This window comes from Triticum aestivum, chromosome 6D (genome assembly GCF_018294505.1).
Source record: "Triticum aestivum cultivar Chinese Spring chromosome 6D, IWGSC CS RefSeq v2.1, whole genome shotgun sequence".
In the NCBI taxonomy this organism is placed as follows: domain Eukaryota; kingdom Viridiplantae; phylum Streptophyta; class Magnoliopsida; order Poales; family Poaceae; genus Triticum; species Triticum aestivum.
The window spans coordinates 472,132,831-472,155,796 of record NC_057811.1 but is presented as its reverse complement, the minus strand read 5'-3'; the positions used below and the strand labels follow the sequence as shown (position 1 = coordinate 472,155,796).

Genomic DNA, 22,966 nt, shown 5'->3' with positions numbered 1-22,966 from the left:
AGATTATTCATGGTACATGTATTACAAACCTGCAAAGAATTTCCTCTTTTGGGACCAGTGCCTTGGGACAGGTACTGTGTTCCTGTAAGACTTCAGATAGACAAGTAACTTGGGTTCTGATGCAGTCGCATCCCAAACCTGGCAGGAAGAGCATAATTGCATCAGTTGAAGCTAATTCATAATCAACTTTACACTGCTAATAGCAATGAGTTAAAGAAGATGGCACACAACAAAGCGTGTATAAAGAAGATGTCTGCAAAGCATATATAAACATACTGCATGTAAGAGCATTACACCTCAAAACATTAAGCACTAAGCACATGAATGGATGTCATAATCATATTTTCCAGGCTTCCAGTAAATTCATGACTTGTAAAATATATTACCTCGCTGACGAGATTTCAGTGGATATAACCGCAGCGAAATCATACATGTCACTTATACTGCCTTTCCCTCAAGGTTTTCTAATTTAATACAGAAAAGGCCAGTACACCTGGTTTTATTCCCCTGTCTACCATTTCTTCAAAAAGATCTTGTGCCTTCTCTATTTCGCCCTGGCTGCAATATCCACATATCAGAGCTGTGTATACATGTTGATCAGGAGTCAGCCCTTTCTGCAACACTTCATCAAATTCTCCCCGGGCTTTCTCAAAATCACCGGCTTTGCAGTACCCATCTATCAATACGGTGTAAAAGGGTACATCAGGTTCGATTTCCATTTTTTTCATAGAGCTGAGCAATCTGTTCTGCTTTGTTCTAAGAACATAGATCCTTCTCTCCTTACTAACGCCCTGCCAGCACCGCTGCAGGTACTCTTTTAGGTGACCATCCAGTAGCATGGTATATGCAATTACGTCAGGCTTAATACCTAAACTTGTCATCTGATCAAACAATTTGCAAGCTTCTTCCATCTGGCCAACCTTGCAGTAACCATTCATTAGTACAGTGTATACAATAACATCAACAGAAAGTCCTCGCTGAACCATATCATGAAACCATAAGAGAGCATTGTGCATATCTCCTGTCTGACAATAGGCTGATATGAGTTTAGTATATGAAATTACATCAGGAATAACATTATTTTCTAACATCATGCTGCAAACTGTTGAAGCTCCCTGGGCATTTCCATCCCTACAAAGGTCATTCATCAACTTTGAACATGCGAAACGATCCACAAATTTTCCTTGCTTAGCAACCCTAAGAAAAAGCATGTAAGCATGATCTGTCCAGCCTGAATGCAAATAGCCACAAACCATTGAACTGTACAATACTTCGATGCGTTCGATTCCTTTCTCTTCTACTATATTAAATAACACCTCTGCTTCACTAAGGTTGCCACTTCTGCAAAACCCATCAATTATTATACCATAAGTGAGTGAATTAGGCTCTAACCCTCGATCCGCCATATGGTCTAGAAGGTCAAACACCTCTGTAACAAGACCATTCTTGCAAAATCCACTGGCCAATATGTTATATGTAACTACGTCTGGCTTTACATTGGCCTTCAGCATCACTTCAAATGCTTGACGTGCATTTGGTACATCTCCCTTCAAGCAATAACCCTTGATCACGCATGTATAGTGAAATCTGTCAGGTGTCAGACCCTCAGCCTTCATTTCTCTCAGTAGCTTAACCGCCTCATCCATGTTACCATCCTTGCAATAAGCATCCATAGCAATGTTATACAGCACGCCATCTAGATGGAGTCCCGAATCTCTGAGTTTCTGGAAATGCTCTGTAACTTGAGATGTCATGCCTAACTTCATAAAGCATTGTAGAAGATAACTCGCAATGTGGCAGTTTGTTTCGAAACCATGGGATACCATGGCTTGATAATGGTCCAACACCTTGAGTAGGTTGCCCGCTTTGCCATAACTCCGAATGAGATAGCTATAACCATATGTATCTGGTGTGAACCCTTGTCTGGTCTTGTTCTCCAAGAGCATTTCAGCCTCCTGCAGTCTCATTTCCTTGCATAGCCCATCCATTACCATGTTATAAGCCATGTCCTCAACTTGAATCCCCTCTCTGTTGATCTCTTGCAGAATCGCATAAGCCAAATCAACCTTTCCGCAATCACACAGACCAGTTATAAATGATGAGTATGCAATTACATCTGGTTTCACCCCCATTTCAATCATCTCAACCCACATTTGGAATGCTTTGTCTGCCTTCTTTTCTCTAAAGAGAGACCTAGTGATAAGGACTAATGCGTGAGCATCCAAAGTCAATCCAAATTCCTTGATTTGATCATAAGCCGATACAACAACCTCCGAGTCACCGCCCTCAGCAGCAAATTTGAGAAGTATGTTGCAAGTCCAGACTGCCGGGACGATTCCAAGCCTGCAGAGGTCACCAAACAGCCCTATTGTGTCCTGTGCACTGCAACAAGTGGTGCATGTTGTGATCAAGCAGTCTGTCGCAAACAAGAGAGCATACGAAGTAGTGCACGTACTTCTGAGCTGATCCATGAGCGGCACGATCTCAGGGCCGCCGCCGCCGCCATCGGCCGGCGAGAGGATCTCACTGAACAAGGAAAACAGCATCCTCCCCTGGCCCTTGTGTGACAGGACGCGGATGATCTCGGCGTAGGTGGCAGGGTCATGGCGAAAGCCGATGCTCTCGGTGTCCTTGAAGTAGGCGAACGCGATGGCAGGCTTCCTCTCCAGGCGCTGGAGAGTCCTGACGACGCCGGCAGAGCTCAGGCTCGGAGCAGAGCTCCTCCTCCGGGCAATCTCGCCAGGAGCGCAGCCCCTTCTCCAGGAAACCTCGCCGGGGGGAGCGCAGCTGGGCCTCTCCTCGCCGCTGGAGGTGGCGTCGTCGTCCGGCTGGTGCGCCCAGGCGGCGAGCACGGAGAGGCGGCGGCGGCAGCGGCGAGCGGGTGGGGATGGTTGCGCCGCGGGCAGGGCCCGGGCGTGCCTGCGGCACTCGGCGACGCATTTGCGGCGCCACAGGAGCATGGGGATCTAGGCGGCGCGCATCGTGGGGTGGGATTGAGCAGGAGGGTCGCCGGACGGAGGCGACCTAGCTCGCACCTCGAGGCTCGGCGGCCAGAGACCGCGGGCGGGGCGGGGACGGCAGGAGCGCGCCGCGCGATGGCCCAAGGAGGACGGGCGGGACGGAGGTGGCCGCGGGGGAGTTTGGGGGGCGGGGGGAGGGGAGGGGATTGGGTCGTCGGCGGCGACGACAAGGGACGGAACGGAACGGCACGGCGGCGGCGGGGCGGAACGGGGGGCTAGGGCTTTGGGGAGATTTTAGACAGTCTTTTTTTTTCCACCACCAATTCATCCATTCGTTATGTAGTTAACCCCCAAAAAATGAAATGTCTAGTGAAATTCAATGATGACACAAAACTTGTCGGGCGTGCTCCTTTCGTTCACGGGCTCATAAAATGGAATTTTATCATGCTAGTTTTGTCCTACATGTTCGCTTTGGTTGAAATCGTTTGGAAGCAAGGCCGTGACGATTAAAATGTGCCGCCACCCTCGATGACACCACTTGTACATCCGGCGAAGGGGGTGTGCCTCGAATTTCGATGTCCCCTTTAACTCAGACCATGGACTTCATTGGACAAATTCATCTCACCCGGTGAACCGCTTTCAAATTTTCGCGCAGGCCGACTCCTCTCACTACCGCATAGCTCCTAGTCATCTTTGACAAGCCCCGAGATGTCGTTTGGGGAGAGCGGTTTTCGCTCGACGTGCGATCAACAAGCGGAGGTAGAGGGTAGGCTCGTAGAGGTTACATGAGTGGCGACCTGGCGAGGAGTAGGTGTGGGAGGGCTAGGTCTGTCTGGATTTGGTTGTGGTGGCTCGTTGGTAGGCTTTCGAATGTGTGGTGTATGTGGCTTGGGAGGTGGATCCAGGTGAAAGTCTTGTCTCCGGTCATTACCAGAGTCGACGATGATGGTGATTTTGAGTGTCGTTTCCTTCTTGTTAGCATTTTCAAGGTGATACGTCTAACCACAATCTTTGCAGCTTTAGGGGGAACTCTAGATCTGTGTGATCGGGCATTGGTGGCTCACGGGTGCAGCAGTGGGGAACCATGGACAATGGGCAAAACCTTGATCCAGCAATATCGCGTGAGTGAAGAAGAGCAATGCCGCTTGTAAAGCTCTTTCGTCGAGTACACGATCATGATAGGACTTGAGGAAGAAGTCCTGGCTTACTCCATGCCAGCGGCATTGTTTTCTTTCCAGATTTGTTCAGGAAAAAATTTCCATCCGCGGGCCTAGCGAGAAAGGTGAAACACATGGTGTCGACATCGGTTTTTCCTATTCTTCTCTTCCAGTGGCCGTGACATCCCATCTCAGAGCCACGCGCGGGGCGGCTCGCCGTGGTCCCTCATTCCCTCCACCTTCCCTCACTCCTCCAAGACAGCATCTCCTTCTTCGCCCACCATGGAGTGTTTGAGGGTAGTTTATTTGCGCAGAGATCGGGTCGACAACCGGAGACAAGGAGGAGGGAAGCGGGAGGATACTCACCCAGGCAGCGGCTGACGCTCCCATTCTTCCAACATCCTGGGAAGGAGTTATGCGCTCGTCGCGGGGGAAGGCGTCGGCGTCCACTCATGTAAGAGGGGTCGTGTGGTACATTTTGCATCTTTAGTCCCAATCGGCAGTTCGGTGCAATTTTCATGGTTTTTATTAGGTCGGGCTTCAGCAGTAGTGTCATCAAGTAGGAATGCGAGGAGATAGTAGTAGTGTACTGTATACGATATCGAGTCTAGTATGCGGTACTAGATATAGGTCAAGGTTTACATCGTAGGAGGTGTAGGGGGAGCTATGCCCGGTAGGATGGTTGGGGGTGAGGTATAGGGGGGAGGTATGTCCGGCGGGATGACCAGATGGTGGGGCTAAGGGGTGTGTGCTATGCCCGGCGGGGCGGCCGCCGGGGTGGTTTTGGGGGGAGGTGTGTCTAGCTCAATAGCCGGCTCACAGGGGCAGCATGGAGGATATATGCGTCTTAGGAAAATTGCCAGTAGGGGGGGTGTGTGTTTAAAACTTAAAATCCCTAAAAAAAATCCCTTCAGGAAAAAAAATCCCTCCAAGCAAGCTATGCACCAAACGAATACAAGAAGTATTTCATACTTCGGTATATATAAGAAGGGAAAGATAAATAATAAATACCCACTTGGAAGCCCCACCACAAATTCAACTAGTTTTCGGTTCTGCTCGGTTCTTGCAAGGGCAGCTAATTGAACACATAAAAGGGGTTTTCTTTTTAGGCGGCAATGTGCATTATGTGCAATGTATGATATATATTATGATGTCACTACTTGTAGTTTATTAGATATCAGAGGATTAAAATAGTTAGCATTGTGGTAAATGATGATCCGTGATGTTCGATGTTGTGCTGCTGAAGCTGGACAAGATATGATCAATTAGATGGCTGATGATGAGGTTAAAGGAAAAGTATGAGTGATATCTTAACAGGTCTTACACGAAAGGTAATATAGGAAGCTGCAACATTTTGGTATGAGCAGAATTAACAAGATTAAGTATGTAATCTTTCTTACCATCCAAGAGAAGTGAAACCTGAGAAAATGAAAGTCAAAAGCCACATGTTATAATGTCCTTGCCATTAACACATTCAGCAATAGACAAGTTGTTATTCCACAAGAACACAAGAACTTCTCATCATTGTGAGTGGTAATGTAACATAGCGCGCACATCAAGAACATACCAGAGGAAGTTTAGTAGCAATGCAGTGCTTACTTGGTGAAGATGAAGGAGATGACATGTTTGGTTGGTTATTTTAGCGTACACATCAAATACCTGAAGATGAAGCTACAGCAGTTTCGACAATGCTATCATGTTTGCAAGGATATTATGACATGGCTGGTTGCTTCGTGTCTGCATTGGTTTGATTTTTTTTTTGCAAGTTTGCTTATTTTGTATCGAGGGCGTAGGCAGTAACCTGTTTTATCGAAAAAAAATAAAAAGATGCAGGCTATTCAGCGAAAGATGGTTTTGCGATAATATACTGTGTTCTTTGTAAGCACATGGCATAGATATAGGGGTTCCTGTTGATGTCATGTTTCATTCGTTAGTTCAGAGATTTAGGGGTTGGATTGTGCACTCTCATCGCAAAAACAAACCTCGCTTAATTTCTGGTTTTATGTCGGTGTATGCACAAGTTAACTGAATGAGCTGCCATTTTAGTGGAATCCATGAGGGATACATCAATTTTTTCAGCATGCTAACCTTATCCCATGAACTCGCAAAAGTGCAGTTTCGTCATGTTGAACTTGTCTCGGTCTGAATCTCTCACAAACGAGGTTAGCTTAGGTGAATTTGCATGCGTGGTACACTGAGTCGTTTCTTTCTTGAAATGGGTGCAAAAGAAGAGAATTGCCCAGTTAATAAACGAAAAACCGACAGAGACCGCCACAAACCGCAGAATGACACGCACAACATACTCCATACACAATACCACAGAGAAGAGGCCTCACCGAGGTAGCACACTGACGTCATTGTCACCACTTCTCCCTCGAGCAAGCATCATCACAATCCCATCTCCATGAGCAAGGACTCCGAATTCACCGCAGGCGAGTGCCGACCCAACCCATGTTGTAGAGGATGCGCAAAGTCACATGAAGGTCCATGCCAAGTTCTTAGTCAAGCGCAACACGGCATCATAGCTCCGATTGTGACGTATACCATGCATGATTTCGTATTCCATGAAAAACAGCTCGTGCATACAATACAATACACAAAAACAGAAATTTTTATGTTGCGTTTGTTTTTGCGCCTAGTGCGCAGCTTAAGAAAATAATCTCCGAACCATTTTGTTTCAGCATCTACACCACATGCTTCCAAATAACACAAAGGGTATATCATCGCGATTACTGCCAGATACAAAATTGTGCATACTTTCACAAATCCATGCAAACATGAAACAACCAACAATGTCATCATTACATATATCCTCGCAAACATGACACTACTAGCATTTGCCAAAACTGCTGCATATCTTAAGAATAGCTCTCGGTGGTATACAACGGAAGCGCGATACAGTCAACTATTCTGACACAAACACTCTTGCTGCTTCTGACAAGCTAAACTAAATGACCGCCAAAACCGACTTAGAAGCGGGTTTTCCGCTTCCGCCCTGTGTATTTTGTGTCGGCGGGGACGTCGCGTCCTCTTTTCCTCATCTGCTCCTTTTTCCTCAGCAGCCAATCCTTGCCCCTGCCGTTCTTCTTGTTCACCTTCTGCCTCTTGTTTGACCTGTTCCGTCCATATGTGCCAACCTGCATTGGAAAAATCACATTATTATCATGTATCACTGCCAGTAGAGCACCAAGGCTTCATCACATGGGAGGACAATCAACGATGGACTATTAAGTGAGGGAACGGAATAAGATAAGTATGATGCAAGTTGATTCTTGATCAAGCACAGACAGTTAGCTCACTGCGTTCAAGATAGCAACAGTTTTCAGATAAAGTAAACATCTGGAAATTATTGGGTAGAACTGAAGATGCTAGCAGCTGACACAGGGAATACATAGACAGTTTTTTCTTTCTGAGGAATCATGACAGTGGGAAAAAAATACAGACAGGTAGAAAGATCACCACAAAAATAACAAACATTTCCATACCACAATAAGAGAGTAATGGCCTATTTGGTCATGTCATTAACATTTAACAACATTTCTTATGCAACTGGTATGTGTACACATCAACTGGGTCACATATAGTTCCACTGATCAAGGTGGAATGAAGCAGTAGATAAGACACAGAGATTAAAAGCAGTAAAGCTCAAAATGTATAAACAGAAAACATATCTTGTTAAGAGTGAGCTTACTGTTTGGTCATCGTTGCTCTCATCACCATCATCGTCATCATCACTGCTGCACATCTCACCATCTTCACCTTTCCCCTTTGGAAGAGATGCGATAGAAGATGTACCACAAGTGAGGACAAGGTAGGACTTCTTTGCTTTTGAACTGTCAGAGGAAACGCATCCACATAAGTCTACAGCAGACAAGAAATCCATAAGACTGTTCATACAACCATGGCTCTGAGGCAATGAAATCCTTACCTATGAGGCCAGTCAATAACCACTCCACCAGCAAATCCAGCTTTCATGGCAAAAGACACGAGCATTTCGGTTTGTTTCACATTATCAGCATAAAACTGTAGAACGGCCCTTGCTCCCCTTGCTAAGCATCTATATAGTGATCCAAAGAAAGCCCTGGAAATTATGCACATCAAGGTTAAGATTTGGTTGCAGATAACCCAAGGGATACGTTACAAAATAGCTTCACGTACTTTAACCGCAATCTTGGTTCATGAGAAGACTTGTCCGCATTGCATAACCACTGCACAACATTGTCAACAAAGGGCATAGTTATGAACAAATCACTAAACACGACAAGCTAGTTGCAGAAACAAAACAAAAACTTGAAGAATCACCTGGACTGCTGAAATACTAATGGCACCATCCATAACTCCTGGGCGCAAGCCTAAGCCCTGGAATATGCGTTATTATAAACATATTAGTTCAAGTAACAACAAACTGTGGTTACACAGCTGTGAAAAGGTCAATGCAGTTGTATGAAGCGAAAATTGGAAATCACGGTAATTTCATAATCTTCGTAGGACCTCAGGTTCAGCATGCGCAATAGAAGATACCACTCGGCAACCATACAATTATTATAGAGGAAAGGCAGTAATGAAATGTGAAATGTTCAGGTTCTTTGGATTCATACTCATATTTTCCCACCAGACATAGGTTCGAAGGCCAATACTTTTACAGTGTCAATCAGGTTTGACGTCGAGATCATGTTGAACACAAGTCATGCACACCATTATCATCAGCAAGGATACCTTCTAACAGTAAATAACACATAAAACTCAACTGTAACAAGAAGAATTGCACAAGACAAGCTTATGAGCTACGACCCAAACATAGCATCTGGAACTAAAATTCTCGGCTAATCCAATGCCGTAACAGGCATTTTACCTCGCCCATGTCTGCGAGCAGGAGATCTCCCTCCGTCTCCCGCTCCAGAGCAACATCTGCGAGGGGAAAACAAAACTGAAACTCTCAAACACAAAGCTTCGTGACACACCAACATGCCCATAAGAGCGAGAAACGAGGTGAGCTCCTCACCCAGCATGGACTGTGAGATATCACAGCCGATCCAGTGGTGGCCGTGCTCCGTCAGCGTCTCACCGCTGAGTCCGGAACCGCACCCTGCGATTCACACAACCACAATTCAACACAGCACAAGGATTCTCCAAAGGGGGCATAATAATTCTGAACAAAGCAACACAGGATTGAGGGAGAGGCTGACCGATGTCGAGCAGCATCTTGGGGACGCCGTCGTCGGGGAGCGCGAGCAGCTCCAGCGCCCTCTCCGAGATCCTCGCCTGCGAAGAGGAAGAAGAAGATAACCCGGGTCAGCCTCACCACGAACCGCCGGAGCTCCCCACACAACACACGACGAGAGGGGGGCTTGGGCTGCTTGCCTGGATTTCGATGATGCGGGAGGAGGTGGTGTACTTGCGCGCCTCCGACTCGTTGTAGAATATCTCCGGCGGCGCCTGCACCTCCGGCCGCGGCATCTCGCCCCCTCTCTATCTCCTCCGCCGCCGCTGAGCTCGCTCCCGTGCTCGCCCGCCGCCGCCGCCGCCGCCGAGGGTTCTGTTCTCTCGTGGGTGGAGGAGGAGGAGGGAGGGGGTTCCCACTCCCCACCTCTTTTACGGGCCCCTAACGGGCCACATCTCCAAGCCCAACACCGGACCATTTCCCACGGGCCTGCCAGCCCACGGCCCGCATAGCAACGGAGCCCTCGCCTCTATAAAATCCCCCACCCATCTAGGGCACACCTCCCATCAGCAGAAGCCGCCGACGCCGCCGCCGCCCGAGCGCCCTCCGTTCTCCTCGCCGAAGCGCCCGCCGCTCCACCGCCGCAGCCGCCATGGGTAACGATCTGCCCCCCCTCGACCCCTATCTGCTCTACTGTTGTCGTGGTTGTCGGTGCTGACGCGGCGGTGGTGCCTGCCTTCAGGTAAGGTGCACGGATCGCTGGCTCGCGCCGGAAAGGTGCGGGGCCAGACGCCCAAGGTGGCGAAGCAGGACAAGAAGAAGCAGCCGCGCGGCCGCGCCCACAAGCGCATCCAGTACAACCGCCGCTTCGTCACCGCCGTCGTCGGCTTCGGCAAGAAGCGCGGCCCCAACTCCTCCGAGAAGTAGATCTAGGTCGTCTCGCGCCAGCCCTCCTTTTTTTTTCGTGTTTCCCAGTAGCTGTGATCCGTTTATTCAGTATGCATGCTAAGAAGAAGACCTGATCTAGTATCTGTAATTGACTGTGATGTTGGTAATGGAAATCTCACTGCATTGTCCAGTTAATATTTGCCATATGCCTATTTATCCTATATTATCATGCTTGTGGCGGTCTGCTTCTACTATTTCATCGACTATAAGTTGCAATACCTATATATGTATACTACAGTGCTGATTAGAACGAATAGTTAGCTGAACAATGAATCAATGCGTGACTGCCAGTTGCTTAGCTCTTTTTGCTGTTGCTTTGTCTCGATTTGAGAACTTTTCAACTTTGTTTCTTCATTTGGATTTGCTTCTTTTCCAATTTGTGCATATGGCAGTGACGATTTGCAAATATTCAAGCTGAACAGACCAAATCACAGGTCGTCTCTCTTGAGATTGATTTGTATGCCGATTATCCCGCTGAACCGAGCCATCACTTTGTAGTTCTCTTTTTTCTTTTCTTTTCAAAACGGTTGGTTTTCTTTTGAATAAACGTTTATCCTTGTGCGTGTTTTTCTGAGCCTTCTCTGCCGTGTTGTGGTAACATCTCTTTTTTTGATTGATTTTTTCCAGTATCAGGTGATGAAACCTTGAAACAATCTTAGGACACCTTCTGACACAGTGCTGTTATCCTGTGAATGAGAAGTCATTTATTTTCTGATGATACAAAACTGCCCCACATTATGCTCATTGCATATATTTACCCCTCTTTATTTTCTAGTTTTGTGCTATCTCTGGACTACAGATTTTTAGTTGGCATTTTATGTCGCTTTCAGAGGTTTTTGTCAGTTTAAAACATTTTTTCCGTTGGCTGCAACTAAACATTTGACTTTTGTGGGTCTGTCTTCGTTGGAGACCCCATTTCATTGCTTTATGTTGTGTGATTCTATGTTCGTCCCCATGGGGTTCTCTCTGACTTAGGCTGCTCTTTTATTCATTAGTTGTTTCTACCGTAATCTAACTTGTGCCCAATGGTCCTTCTCTGGTAGCTACAAGCATTGACCAGGGGATCTATAATTGGGCCAAGAATCTGTTTTCACTCATTGATAGGAACCTGGAACTTCATTTTGTTAGTCCGCGGAGCCTATTATTGTGATAAAATTGCCTACCTAATATAGTTGAGTTGATTTGCTTGTATTTTATGGCAATGATAATAAATTTAAGGCTTGTTTCTCAAAACATTCGCAGTTGCCGCCTAAGAGCTTTTGCCTTGCCAGGCTTGAGAGCTGGTGCTGCTAATTCCTTCCTTGGATGTCTGAGCCTTGTTATTTTTTCAGCTCAATATAACTGAGCTATATAGTCCTCCCTTTGTAAACTTCTATAATATATTTTAGATCACTAAAGTAGTTATCGAAAATGTTGCTGCATTGCAAATGATGATAAAATCAAGGCTTGTTTCTCAGAACATTCGCAGATGCCGCCTAAGAGCTTTCGCCCTGCCAGGCTTGAGAGCTAGTGCTGTTTGATCCTTCCTTGGATGTCTGATGCAATGCTGGTCATATGTTTGCTTTAGTTGTTTGGTGTTAATGCAAGCCTGGTGATGATTAGTTTAAGGCTTGTTTCTCAAACATTCGCAGTTGCTGCCTAAGAGCTTTTGCCCAGCCAGGCTTGAGAGCCAATGGTGTTAGATCCTTCCTTGGATGTCTGAGGGCATAATGTCAGCTCATTGTTAGTGGCATTCCTCTCCTGTCTTATTTTGTCAGAATTTGGTTTTCTGTAGTATTTTTTGTTCTGTTTTGTCGACCTGTTTGTTTGTGTTTGTGTTTGTCCGGTGATGAAAAACCTTTAATCATACCATCTTTCGGGACTGATTGGTCGCCGTGCGCCCATGCTGTCATTCTGCAATTCTGAGGACAAATTGAACATCTTAGCGTAATTTTTCTAAGTACTTCTGAACTTATTTGTCATCTACTTTTCAGTTTTTTTATTTGTTGTTTACTATTTATAGAATATGACTGGACAATGATGAAAACCATGAACAAAACACACCATCTTTCGGGACTGATAGGTGCACTCTTTGTGCCATGCTGTGAAAATCTGCAATTCTGATGTTCACATGCTATGCTGTAATTTTGGAGACTGAATTTAATGTCGAAATGTTAATTGGGCTAGAATTTTTCAAATGGGCTATCCTTTTTGTGGATCTTGAGTTGATTATTTGTACTTGTGAGCTGAGGTGAATAACATTCTCCAAAAGTTGCTCATGCTATTCTTATCGTTTTATGGCTTTTTAGTTTGCCATGTTCTCTGCAGTTCATTTCTGTTAGTCCAGTGATGGCACATCTTTGAGACCTGAGATTTCTTCCTTGATGAAAATCATAAGCATAATCCCTGAGGGCTACTGATTTGATCTTCTGTTGTTGCTGTCCACTGATTTTATTTCCATTGTTCGTTGATTCTCTTCCTTCACTTTTGCTCAGCTATTGTTTGGTTGTATATGTCTTGATGTCATGGATGATGATATGCACTGGGCTCCGAGCAGTGAACATCGCTGCAGTCTGATGGAGATGCATTTGCCTAGAAAGCATTGTCTGACAGCTCAACCATTTGTTATGAAACTCTTTAAATATTCTTATTTGAAATGAGGATTCTGTGTAACGTTTCTGTTTGATTTTTCTTTACTAATTGGAGATTGTTGTCTATGGATCCTGGTGATGACTTGTGATGTTAAAAAGTAGTGGCCTGATTCATACATTGATGAGATCTATATTATCACTCTGAGGGATCTGTCCGACAACATATCCAACTTTTTTTATGTTTGTGTTTTTTGGTGATATTTTTCTCTTATCTGGGCACAATGTTAATACATTTTTTATTTGCTTTGATCTTTCTTGTTAATTTTTGGTTTTATATCTTTCTCTATGAAGAGAGTACAAGCAGACGGGCGGTCTGAACTGATGCCATGTTGATATGTCTGCATCATCCGTGCTTCCCTTGTGGTTGGCATCTGAGAGAAAAAATGTCCATCTTTATTCTTCTGCTTTTCTTGTCATGTTTGCGCTTAGCTTCTAGTGTCCCTCTTAGTTGCACTCGGCTCTGAGGGGGCCATAGCAGGTGCGGATAGAGAAATGGTTTACTTACCAACCCTTTGCAGCGTTTGCCATTGCTCTTGGGTCAAATGGTCTAACCAAGATTTTCTACTCCGATATTGTTCTCAAGATTTTAGAATTATTTGAATTTTCGAGCTGGCAAGTGATGATCTGATATCCTACACTCTCAATGGAAAATTCCATGTGTGGACTATTAATCTCATCTTATTATCTGATGCACAAAGCGCTCTATTTGTCTTCCTTGTTTTTCCATTTCAAGACTATCAAACCTAGGGTGGCAAATGATGTTAAATATTATATGCTAAACACTGAATCTTTCATATGTTTACAAAACTCCGCTTATTATCTGATGTCACCCATCAACTTCAAATGACTTTTATCGTGTTATATCTTGTCTGCACATATGCCCAGCTCTTACATGGATTTCTTTTGATTAGTGGCAGTGGTTTGAATCTTACCCGCGCTTCTGATTAGTTCATGAAGGAGAAGGGAAAACATGGTTGAATTTCTTAATATGAGCCAAAAAGATCAACTCTCACTATTGTCATTCTTTTAGATTTATGTGTTCTGGTTGACCATGGCTGTGATGATAAACACTTTAAGCAAACATGCCAGTTCTGCTTCTGAAAATTCATGACTGGAAAACCTGTTAAACAAATCTGAGCCTTTGCAACATCTTTTAGATTTATATGTGTTGATAAACACTTTCATCAAACATGCTAGTTCTCCTTCTTTTGTTTTTGTGCTTGTTTATCTGATGTTGGAAGCTGTCCGATGATGATCAAACTAAATACTTTCGTTCTTCTGATGCACTAAGGTGCGATGCGGAAGCAATTTGGAGACCTGAACTGAGGATTATTATTGATCATATTGTTCATCCCCCAGAACTGGATTTTTTGTTTTTTCTCTTTATTGCTGAACAGATGTTGTGTTTGTTGCTTCACAACTGGAAGGATGGCCTGTTGTTTACAGTTTGGTCATCCTGTAGAGGGAAGCATAGATGAGCGGAAACACCGGCCAGCATTAAACAGCACGGGGCATTATGAAACCGCCCCGTGTTACCTGTCTTCTGGCACATATGTGCATATTTCTCAAGATTGAATCTTTTGATAGGTTGCCATCATGTGATGGCCGAACTAAACAATTTGGAGTGGTTTGCCAAGTTTTTTGTCGGAGATTGCTTTTTTGGTTAAGATGGAAGTGAGGATCCTTTCCCCAGCTGATCGACTATGATTATACTGTGCGCAAATGAAATTCTTTATCAGAGGATTCCAAGCCAGAAATCTGATCCATTGTCCAACAATCTCTATCCCTCTCTTCTCTCTATGTTTGTACTGTTGGTATTTTACTTAGGTTTTTCTGCTCTGATTTGTAAATTGAATTGGAGTGAGGATCCTTTCCCCAAATGATTGACTGTGATTATAATGTGCGCACATGAAATCCTTATCAGAGGATTCCAAGCCAGAAAATCTGATCCATTCTAACTTTGTTCTCTCTTTGAGCGCTTTGTTTTTGCTGTTTTTTCTTGTGCAATAACCTTTATGTATTGTTCTTTTTATTGTGTTATTTAAATCGTGCGTGTGATACAGTTCTGTGTTTATAAAAAATTGGTTTTGGACATTCTTTCCTTCATGAGCACTGGCCAGGTTATCCCGAGGCGATCATAGATGAATGAATTGTGTCAGTGGTAAGATCTTCCTGGCCAAGCTGTCGTGGGCACTGGTCGCATAGATTGATGCTGCTTTACTTCTACACAAGCCTAGCTAAACATCGTTGAGGACCAAATTTCATCTAATTGGATAGATAATTCTTTGTGTTTGAGCCTATTGTGAATGTATTTTGTGTTACATTCTATTCGGCTTCTGCTACAGACTGTTTGTAATGGGTAATGTGAATTTGTTTCTGTGTTGAAATAGTAAATTCTGTCAATGTAATCTATACGTCAATATATTGTGCAAGTATGAACGAAGTAATTATATCTAGTGAGATTTTTGCATCACAACCAAAAGTGTTTACGCCCAAACCTCGTGATGCTCTTGGCCGTTATATACTTTACACTGGGGCCCGGTGGTGAGCAAAGCGGTTTTCGAGTGTACGGCCTACCCTGCGGTGAGAAAACCACTCCGGCCATCATATCGAATGCAGGGCCGAAGAAGGGATCCTCCTTTACGCGGTAGAGTATCGTTGCTATGTTGACAACAGTGGAAGAGTTAATTGATATATAGGTCAGTGGGATGAGGTGTTGGTTCGCGATGTCTTATGGCTTTGTTTCATGGCATTATAACCGGAATGAAAACTTCACAGTTAGATCGGCTTATTGTTAGGATTAAATTATAGGTTAGTTAAAGAGATAATCCTCCCATTGTAATCTGTACGTCGGTTGCATTGGGAACCGTCGCGCCTCTCCCCTTGCGTATATATACCGAGAATCATTCAATGGAATCGGGACTTCCATCATTTGTTCCTTTCGATCTCAAACACGTTATCAGCACGCTTCTTCCAGAGAGCAATGAGGTCAAGATCGGCAACAGAGAAAGGATGGAATCAGGGCACCGGCGTCCCTGGTCATCTGGCCATGACCCAGCCTCCCAACGCGGTTGCGCGTCCTCTGGGATGCGGACGCTGTGACCGGCCACACCATGGCCGCCCGTGGCCGGTAGTGCCTGGCCGTGGTCGCCCCTGGCCGCGCCAGCCCGTCTGCTCCGCCCGGCCAGCGCGCTGGCTCGCGCGGCGCCGCGCTCCGCGCCCGCTCGCGCCGTGCCCGTCTGCCGCTTGCGCCATGGCCTCGCCACCTGCGCCCTCGCGTGGCCGTGGCCGCACTCCCCGTGCTCCGCCGCCTAGGAGCCGAGATGGAGGGAGCCGATACGACCACTCCGCCTCAGCCGGAGATGGCCATGGGCTCGAGCAGCCCCGCCGAGAGGCGCTTCGTCGTCTCTTCTTCCTCGGATGTTGTCCGTGATGCGGTCACATATCCAAGACCGGAGGCAGCAACCTCGGTTCGCATCCACGGGAGACGGGACGGACGACCTACAGCCAGCAAGGAGCGCTCCATCTAGCACGCGGCTCAGCGGCGCCCTTCTGCACGCGACCGTGGCTCAGTGGCCTGCTGCAGCCCGAGCCGGTGGCGGCTTCCAACGCGGAGCACGCGACGGTTGAGCGCGGCTCCCGGGAACGACATCGTCTTCATCGAGCATGAGGCCGCGCCGCTGCCATCTCCGACCTCTGCGGTCGTCGAGGTCGCCGCCTGTCACGCGCTCGCCTTCGTGTCCGTGCCGACCGGGGCCTCCGTCTTCATCCTTGGCTCCGGCGTGTGCGGCTCCTCTTGCGCCGCGGCAATCGATGCAGGCGTTGCCGCGCCGTCCCAGACACCAGTCAATCCTCCGCCTTTGCGGCGCACAGGCGCTCGCCGCCGCCTCGTGGCCCTCGCCGTCCCGCTGGAGAGTCCACTCCAGCCGCGCAGCAGCAGCGCTCGCGCTCGCGGATGGCGCCTACAACGGCGTCGCGCCCGGCCACCTCCGCGGTGGCTCCTCCTCCAGGACGAGCGCGGCGGGAGGTCTGTTGCGGCCGGTCAGCCTGCGTTGGGGGATCTCCGCCGGTCTCCGTTGTGGATTTGGGATCGAAGTGACTCAGGAATTGCTAGACCTGTCTATTTCATCTAGTGGCTCTCCCTTATTTAATCGGTTGGACCAGGTCGGGGCTGCCTTACGTGGCCATATGTATGCGCTGGGAATTTAGGCATCCAGCATAGCATGCCACGTTTTGCTTATTTGCACATTAATTTTAGCAGATTAGCATTTAGTCTACAACAGCACTTCTAGTCACTGTTTTAGACTTGTTTATTTCAGTTTCAGTACTGCATTTCCATTGAGTACTACGTATTCCGGAATATATGTATCTCCATGTTCGCTACATGTCGAGATTAATACATATATTTGCAATTGGGATTTTCAATTTCTTGCAAATACATATGCAAAATTCAAGGTGTCATCCTTAGCAATTTGAGATTCACAATAATGATTTCGAGCTACCTTCTTGAAATCTATTGATTTTGCAACATTAAGATGTATTTATATTACGCAATCTGTAATATAAATAAATTACCGGTTTTTATCGGGGATGATATGTTCTATGTGTTTACCACATTGACATTCTTCATGAACATGTCACAGCGGTCGAGATTGATTTCTCCCGCAGAACAAACTTGTAAATTTTTGACAATAACATCTCCCTCATTATATTAGGAAAACACAAGGTAATGAGTTGGATCTACTGCCCATGTGTAGACTATCTCTATTACTGTGAGATTTGTATGATCTTCAATGTGTTATGTTCCCACAATTGAGGTTGAGCATTTTCAAGTTATGTACTTGAGTCAATTTTTTGCATTCTTATTACAAAACCATGATGGTTTTAATTTACTTATTGTAAATTAATTATCTCTGGCTTGCCCCTATAAGTAATCGATGGCTAACAATTTGAGGCACTTGCCCTCAGTGGCCACAACTTACTTAAGCGGGTCATGGATATCAAGATCAGTCTTGCATTCCATGGGATAGCGCGTGCAATCCAAGCCACGCCACCGGGACGCAAAGGACCTCAAAGGTAATGGTTTGAAACTCACTTCAAACCCTCAACCTGACACCATCAAGCTGTTAGACCCTATGAGCATGGAGAGCATGATGGTTGAATATGCATCAACCGACATGTTTGGAGACTCTACATTTAGTCCCTTAGTCTCCTTAGTGATCTATTTATTTATGTCCATTTATGATGTTCTAATAAGAACATGATTATTGTTGTCATCATATATTGTATATCACAATATATTGTATCAGCACTTTGATACAAATTCATTTGTATGTATTCTATATATCCGACAGTGATTTTCTTAAGAATCTTCATGTCTATATATAGATTTCTATGTGAGTCAATCTGATGAAAAATGATATGTGCCTTGTGGGCATATGCACCACAAACTCTATACTCAGGGAAGTCCAATGTTTCCACTCTCATTGAGAGAAAGGAGATATTTTAAAATCGCTAGATGCGATGAGGTATTTGTTGGCTCAACTCGAGTCATATTTACTATCCCTGTGGGTACTCGAGTAACGTCAGGATGCTTCATTGCTTCCCAAGTTTAACTCGTACCCTACTAAGCTATAGAGATATTTGTCAAAGTGGTTTCCATAGCGAAAATTATGCTGACAAGAAAGAGAAATACATTCTCTTTACCATATGCAACAGATATGGCAAACACATTTTCTGTGTATCATCTGGATTGTACTACACATACTACAAAACCCGTAGCACATGTTGCGCCCAAGATAGTTTTCCAAAATGTCTTGTACATGAAAAACTTGGCATACTCACCTTGGTCATCGAGACATTGGGTTGAAACCGAAACTATAAGCAATCCCAATAGTTTATAGTTGCTATGATGCTAAATTCTAACACCATTTGGATTTTAGGTGCACTACAAGTGACACAGGGAAGCTAATTTTAAGGCTCGCACACCTTAAAGTCCACGCTGAACCACTCAGACTCCTTGAATGCACCAAGTTGAGGTAAGTGGCTCTTCCCATCCATTGACTAGACTATCCAGGTATTCCATGGTTCTAAAAGACATATCTACATGATGGTCTTAAGTGTGTGCTTTATTCACACGAAACCATTGACTCATTATCCTGACATCGATTTCAAGCAAACCGAATGGATAACATTGCAGAATTCTCCTTGAGTGCCTTCTCTATGGCCCTTGGATTGAGTTAAGCAATTTGTCCTATGGTCTAGACTCAAAATGGTTTGGTAGAATCCTATCCAAAGAGTTAAGCTCATTGCATTATCTTTACTTTGGAATTGTAACTTGCCAACTTTACGTTGGAGTCATGCAATTTTACACGCTCATGACAGAACTGCATAATATTATTACCCTCTATCTTTGATATGTGGATATCTACCAAGTATTTCCTATCTGCGGTAATTTGGTTGCATACCGATATCACCACCCGGCATACATCATTGGCCCCTCAACATATAGTTGGGATCTATGTGAGGAATAACTGTATTTCCGTCAATACCTCAAGCCCCTCGCATGGGGAGTTATTCAAGGCCAGTATGCTAATTCAATGAGGAACATTTCCAGGCATTAGGGGGAGATTTCGGGTACCATAAAGAATGCCAGGAAATTAGTGGAATGTTCAACACATTTCTGCCTCAAATCCACGTACTCAAAGATCTGAACCATGCGTTCAGAAGATTTGTAACACATTGCAAATAACCTGCCAGATTCATTTACTGAACATAAAGGTGTCACACAATCCTGCAAAAATATGTCGGAAAGAGTGGAGGTACCAACTAAAACCACTCAACTCCTCGTTCAAAGTAACAGGGGAGAAGTACGGCAATAGTACATCAGGATTCAGCTTTTTGCAAGCAAGGATATCATGACCAATCAGTAAATGCAAGTCAACTTCACGTTGACAGACACCTGATGGGTAGTATACCCAGTGGATGGGAAACCTCCACCAACCCAGGTCATAGTGCACACAATGACCGGGACATCGGAATACCCGACTTGGCCGCATTGGGAAATCGCGAGCAATCACCACGGGTAACGATATTTCCATCAAATCTGTATTGATATATAGATTCTGGAGAAACATATAACCAAAAGTCTACAATTGTCGACATACATTTCCCAACTAGATTGCAAAACCTTTCAAGTGATTCAGATCCAAAGACCATGGCCATGGCAAAGTGTGAACAACACTTGGACTGAACTCAAACAAAGGGTATAATCTAGGTAGAAATGATCTTGCTCAATAATGGAAGGTATTCATAAGCAATACCTACACCAGTTTTCTTCTGGAAACAGAATTGAGAACAATGAGGTGGTGAAACAAAGAGCAAGTATTGTAGCACAAGGGTTTACGCAGATACCCAACTATTCTCCAAAGGTGGAATCTCTTCCCGATAACTTATATCATTGGCAGTACAAAATCATCTATCTCTGCAGTTGATAGATGTAGTGATTACATACCCATGTAGATCACTAGATTGAGATATAGATGGTTCCCGACGGAACCTCAATTCTGAATCGAAGTACAAAATGCAACATATATTGTGTAAAATCAATAAGTCACCATATGACTTATTATTATTGTCGGTACATTTGGTACAACCGACATAGTGAGTTCCTTATTCACAAGGATTACTCCTACAATGATTGATTAACCATGTTTGTGTGCCTGCAATGACGACACATGTAATCATCTAAATGACGGAGTTTAAAATGGAGGATTTGGGTAAACCAAAATACCTCTCGTTACTACAACTTGAGCACCTTCATTCATACATTATTGTACACCATGTTGTCTATATCCAAACTATTTTGGGGAAATTCATTGTGGACAAATCTTATCCATCCATAACTCTCATGGTAGTTCATTCTCTAGACGTAGAGAATGATCTATTTAGACCAAGAGATGATGGAAATGAGATATTGGGACTCAATGTTCCATAATGTCATTGGATCCACCAAACACAATTGGTTGGTGCTCAAGAATATCTTCCGATATCTCCAAGGCATCAAACATCTTGTCCTGGTTTTTCAGTTTCATAGGAATGTGAACACCGATATCATTGGATAGATCGATATGATCCCTACTATGTCAGATTGTAGACAAGCTTTGGTGTTCCTCCTAGGTGTAGTAGCCCTCTCATGAGAAGTCTTCGAAACAGACCTCGTGGCTACATCCACCAACCATTATCTCAACGATAATGTTTCTTGTGTTGCCCGGATGCAAACATGTTACATAATAAGCAATATCACTATATTGCATATCTTGCAAGTCAAATCATGCGACTGATTTGTTCATCAGATTTCTACCAACTTCTATGTTCCGGAAATGTGTTCATAGAATTGGTAGGTGAAGGGTTCGAATTTTGCAAGAATCAGGGGGGGTATCTTCCTGAATTGTTCCTGTTCAATGCATCATATTATACTCTTTTTCCCTTCATGAGTTTACTTTACAAGTTCTCATAAAGGTTTTTAATGAGGTAATAGCAACATGAGATCATATGTCATACTTTCAGTTTTCCCCACCGGGGTTTTTACGAAAGTATATACGACATATTTATTGTCCTCTTAACTCTATGGGTTTCCTCGTATTGAGTTAATAGAGACAATAACCATCATATGTTGCACCATTTTCTCCTTATTTTTCCCACTGGGTTTGAAGGAGTTTTAGCAACATATCATACTACAATACTTCTCACATTTTTCTCACAGGGTTTTGGAGAAGAGTTAATTCAAGTATGATTCCAGAGATGATCGGTTGCAAGGACAAGGAAGGATTAGGGGGAGTGTTAGGATTAAATTATAGGTTAATTAAAGAGATAATCCTCCCATTGTAATCTGTACGTCGGTTGCATTGGCAACCGTCGCGCCTCTCCCCTTGCACCTCTACGAACAGTCGCATCTCTTAGTCGTGTATGTTCCCCTTGTATATATACCGAGAATCATTCAATGGAATCGGGACTTCGATCATTTGTTCCTTTCGATCTCAAACACTTATCACACAGAATTTAAACATCAATTTGGGCGTCAGATGGATCTGTCTTATCCACAACAGAGCCGAGAATAGGATATATGGAAGCATGTTTGGGCTCTTCGAGTACCTGGGAAGATCAAGCACTTTGTGTGGAAAGTTAATCGGAGTGCTACCATGTTTTGGAACCCTTGCAGGGCGTCATATACCAGTGTCCGGTCTGCCGGATTGGTTATGAAGACACGCAACATTGTTTAAAACGCAGCTGTCTCAATCCGAGTCCTGGCCACGAACTTTTACCGTTCACTCGCAGTGAATCAACCCATAAGAAAGCGTGATCACATGTGGCAGAAACCGGGAAGGGGAGTAGTGAAGATAAACGTGGATGCGTCCTTTTGTTATGAGAATATGAATGGAGGAATGGGGGCTATTGCGCGGGATGAGCGCGGTGAGTTCATGCCTCTAAGATCGGTTGCAATACTTTCCAGATAGAATCTGATTGGTATAATGCGGTCCAAGCGTTTAGTATGGAAGAATACTCGGGACAAGATTCAGCTACTGTATTTGAAGGAAAAGAGTTGGGATTAGATGTTGCTCATTATGAAATCATTGCTTGTCTACGGGAAGCAAATGAAGTAGCTGATTGTATAGCTAAATACTCCCTCTCTAGTAGACTCTCGGAGTTTTGGGATAGCTCAATTCCGGACTTTATTTCTCAACTTGTTGCAAACGACCTCACTATCATTTGAGAAATAAAGTTATTTATGTCAAAAAAAAACCACTCCGGCCATCATCAGCACAGAACACTGCTTAGGGCATCTCCGACCCTCAACCTCCTGTATCCGTTCCAGATTGATTCCAAGCCTTGTTCTAACTGCCCTAGCCCTTCAAAAACCCCGTCCCCCTCTCAGTGTGTTTTTGATCAGCGTTTGCATTCATGCCCGTCCAGATTGGAGGCAGTCAGGCGAAGGAGCAGCTCGCCGTCGGTAGGGTTGTCGCGCTGGTCGCGGACCTGGCAGTGCAGTAGGAGTTGCTCAAGTCCTATCGCTCTTCCCGCAAGATCTGCCTCACCCGGTGGCGGTACTGC

The 22,966-nt window shown here is 44.8% G+C and overlaps 3 protein-coding genes, 16 non-coding genes and 2 pseudogenes across 19 annotated transcripts; 19 read left to right on the top strand and 2 right to left on the bottom strand.

The window, feature by feature from the left end:
* Positions 1-2,170: 2,170 nt before the first annotated feature.
* Positions 2,171-3,216, bottom strand: LOC123146007 (uncharacterized). The gene is made up of 2 exons (XM_044565570.1): positions 2,456-3,216; positions 2,171-2,382 (listed from the first exon to the last, which is right to left on the bottom strand). Exons 1-2 carry the CDS (start codon positions 2,958-2,960, stop codon positions 2,366-2,368), a joined length of 522 nt encoding a protein of 173 aa, XP_044421505.1. The 5' UTR covers positions 2,961-3,216; the 3' UTR covers positions 2,171-2,365.
* Positions 3,217-6,857: 3,641 nt separating this feature from the next.
* LOC123146005 (18S rRNA (guanine-N(7))-methyltransferase RID2) lies at positions 6,858-9,677 on the bottom strand. The gene is made up of 9 exons (XM_044565567.1): positions 9,479-9,677; positions 9,304-9,379; positions 9,120-9,203; positions 8,970-9,025; positions 8,420-8,476; positions 8,276-8,325; positions 8,046-8,198; positions 7,809-7,950; positions 6,858-7,254 (listed from the first exon to the last, which is right to left on the bottom strand). The coding sequence occupies exons 1-9, from the start codon at positions 9,572-9,574 to the stop codon at positions 7,087-7,089; spliced, it is 882 nt and encodes a 293-aa protein (XP_044421502.1). The 5' UTR covers positions 9,575-9,677; the 3' UTR covers positions 6,858-7,086.
* Positions 9,678-9,798: 121 nt separating this feature from the next.
* On the top strand, positions 9,799-10,361 carry LOC123146006 (40S ribosomal protein S30). Its single transcript, XM_044565569.1, has 2 exons — positions 9,799-9,934; positions 10,021-10,361. Exons 1-2 carry the CDS (start codon positions 9,931-9,933, stop codon positions 10,203-10,205), a joined length of 189 nt encoding a protein of 62 aa, XP_044421504.1. The 5' UTR covers positions 9,799-9,930; the 3' UTR covers positions 10,206-10,361.
* A 249-nt stretch (positions 10,362-10,610) lies between these two features.
* Positions 10,611-10,715, top strand: LOC123146637 (small nucleolar RNA Z107/R87). Its single transcript, XR_006472847.1, has one exon. It is a non-coding gene; the product is annotated as a small nucleolar RNA Z107/R87 (small nucleolar RNA).
* A 136-nt stretch (positions 10,716-10,851) lies between these two features.
* Positions 10,852-10,948, top strand: LOC123146634 (small nucleolar RNA snoR31/Z110/Z27). The gene has a single exon (XR_006472844.1). It is a non-coding gene; the product is annotated as a small nucleolar RNA snoR31/Z110/Z27 (small nucleolar RNA).
* A 297-nt stretch (positions 10,949-11,245) lies between these two features.
* On the top strand, positions 11,246-11,384 carry LOC123146665 (small nucleolar RNA snoR2/U65). The gene has a single exon (XR_006472872.1). It is a non-coding gene; the product is annotated as a small nucleolar RNA snoR2/U65 (small nucleolar RNA).
* Positions 11,385-11,422: 38 nt separating this feature from the next.
* Positions 11,423-11,543, top strand: LOC123146486 (small nucleolar RNA SNORD14). Its single transcript, XR_006472749.1, has one exon. It is a non-coding gene; the product is annotated as a small nucleolar RNA SNORD14 (small nucleolar RNA).
* A 105-nt stretch (positions 11,544-11,648) lies between these two features.
* Positions 11,649-11,769, top strand: LOC123146482 (small nucleolar RNA SNORD14). The gene has a single exon (XR_006472745.1). It is a non-coding gene; the product is annotated as a small nucleolar RNA SNORD14 (small nucleolar RNA).
* A 43-nt stretch (positions 11,770-11,812) lies between these two features.
* Positions 11,813-11,932, top strand: LOC123146489 (small nucleolar RNA SNORD14). Its single transcript, XR_006472752.1, has one exon. It is a non-coding gene; the product is annotated as a small nucleolar RNA SNORD14 (small nucleolar RNA).
* A 113-nt stretch (positions 11,933-12,045) lies between these two features.
* Positions 12,046-12,136, top strand: LOC123146506 (small nucleolar RNA SNORD96 family). The gene has a single exon (XR_006472765.1). It is a non-coding gene; the product is annotated as a small nucleolar RNA SNORD96 family (small nucleolar RNA).
* A 101-nt stretch (positions 12,137-12,237) lies between these two features.
* On the top strand, positions 12,238-12,334 carry LOC123146511 (small nucleolar RNA SNORD96 family). Its single transcript, XR_006472769.1, has one exon. It is a non-coding gene; the product is annotated as a small nucleolar RNA SNORD96 family (small nucleolar RNA).
* A 213-nt stretch (positions 12,335-12,547) lies between these two features.
* LOC123146564 (small nucleolar RNA R66) lies at positions 12,548-12,619 on the top strand. The gene has a single exon (XR_006472806.1). It is a non-coding gene; the product is annotated as a small nucleolar RNA R66 (small nucleolar RNA).
* A 111-nt stretch (positions 12,620-12,730) lies between these two features.
* On the top strand, positions 12,731-12,818 carry LOC123146670 (small nucleolar RNA snoR118). The gene has a single exon (XR_006472877.1). It is a non-coding gene; the product is annotated as a small nucleolar RNA snoR118 (small nucleolar RNA).
* A 646-nt stretch (positions 12,819-13,464) lies between these two features.
* LOC123146586 (uncharacterized) lies at positions 13,465-13,553 on the top strand (annotated as a pseudogene).
* Positions 13,554-13,603: 50 nt separating this feature from the next.
* LOC123146584 (small nucleolar RNA R16) lies at positions 13,604-13,687 on the top strand. The gene has a single exon (XR_006472823.1). It is a non-coding gene; the product is annotated as a small nucleolar RNA R16 (small nucleolar RNA).
* Positions 13,688-13,767: 80 nt separating this feature from the next.
* Positions 13,768-13,852, top strand: LOC123146666 (small nucleolar RNA U36a). Its single transcript, XR_006472873.1, has one exon. It is a non-coding gene; the product is annotated as a small nucleolar RNA U36a (small nucleolar RNA).
* Positions 13,853-13,905: 53 nt separating this feature from the next.
* On the top strand, positions 13,906-14,000 carry LOC123146533 (small nucleolar RNA Z223). Its single transcript, XR_006472786.1, has one exon. It is a non-coding gene; the product is annotated as a small nucleolar RNA Z223 (small nucleolar RNA).
* Positions 14,001-14,097: 97 nt separating this feature from the next.
* On the top strand, positions 14,098-14,188 carry LOC123146554 (uncharacterized; annotated as a pseudogene).
* A 76-nt stretch (positions 14,189-14,264) lies between these two features.
* Positions 14,265-14,410, top strand: LOC123146677 (small nucleolar RNA snoR137). Its single transcript, XR_006472883.1, has one exon. It is a non-coding gene; the product is annotated as a small nucleolar RNA snoR137 (small nucleolar RNA).
* A 114-nt stretch (positions 14,411-14,524) lies between these two features.
* On the top strand, positions 14,525-14,623 carry LOC123146550 (small nucleolar RNA Z103). The gene has a single exon (XR_006472801.1). It is a non-coding gene; the product is annotated as a small nucleolar RNA Z103 (small nucleolar RNA).
* An 87-nt stretch (positions 14,624-14,710) lies between these two features.
* Positions 14,711-14,809, top strand: LOC123146552 (small nucleolar RNA Z103). The gene has a single exon (XR_006472803.1). It is a non-coding gene; the product is annotated as a small nucleolar RNA Z103 (small nucleolar RNA).
* Positions 14,810-22,966: the final 8,157 nt, after the last annotated feature.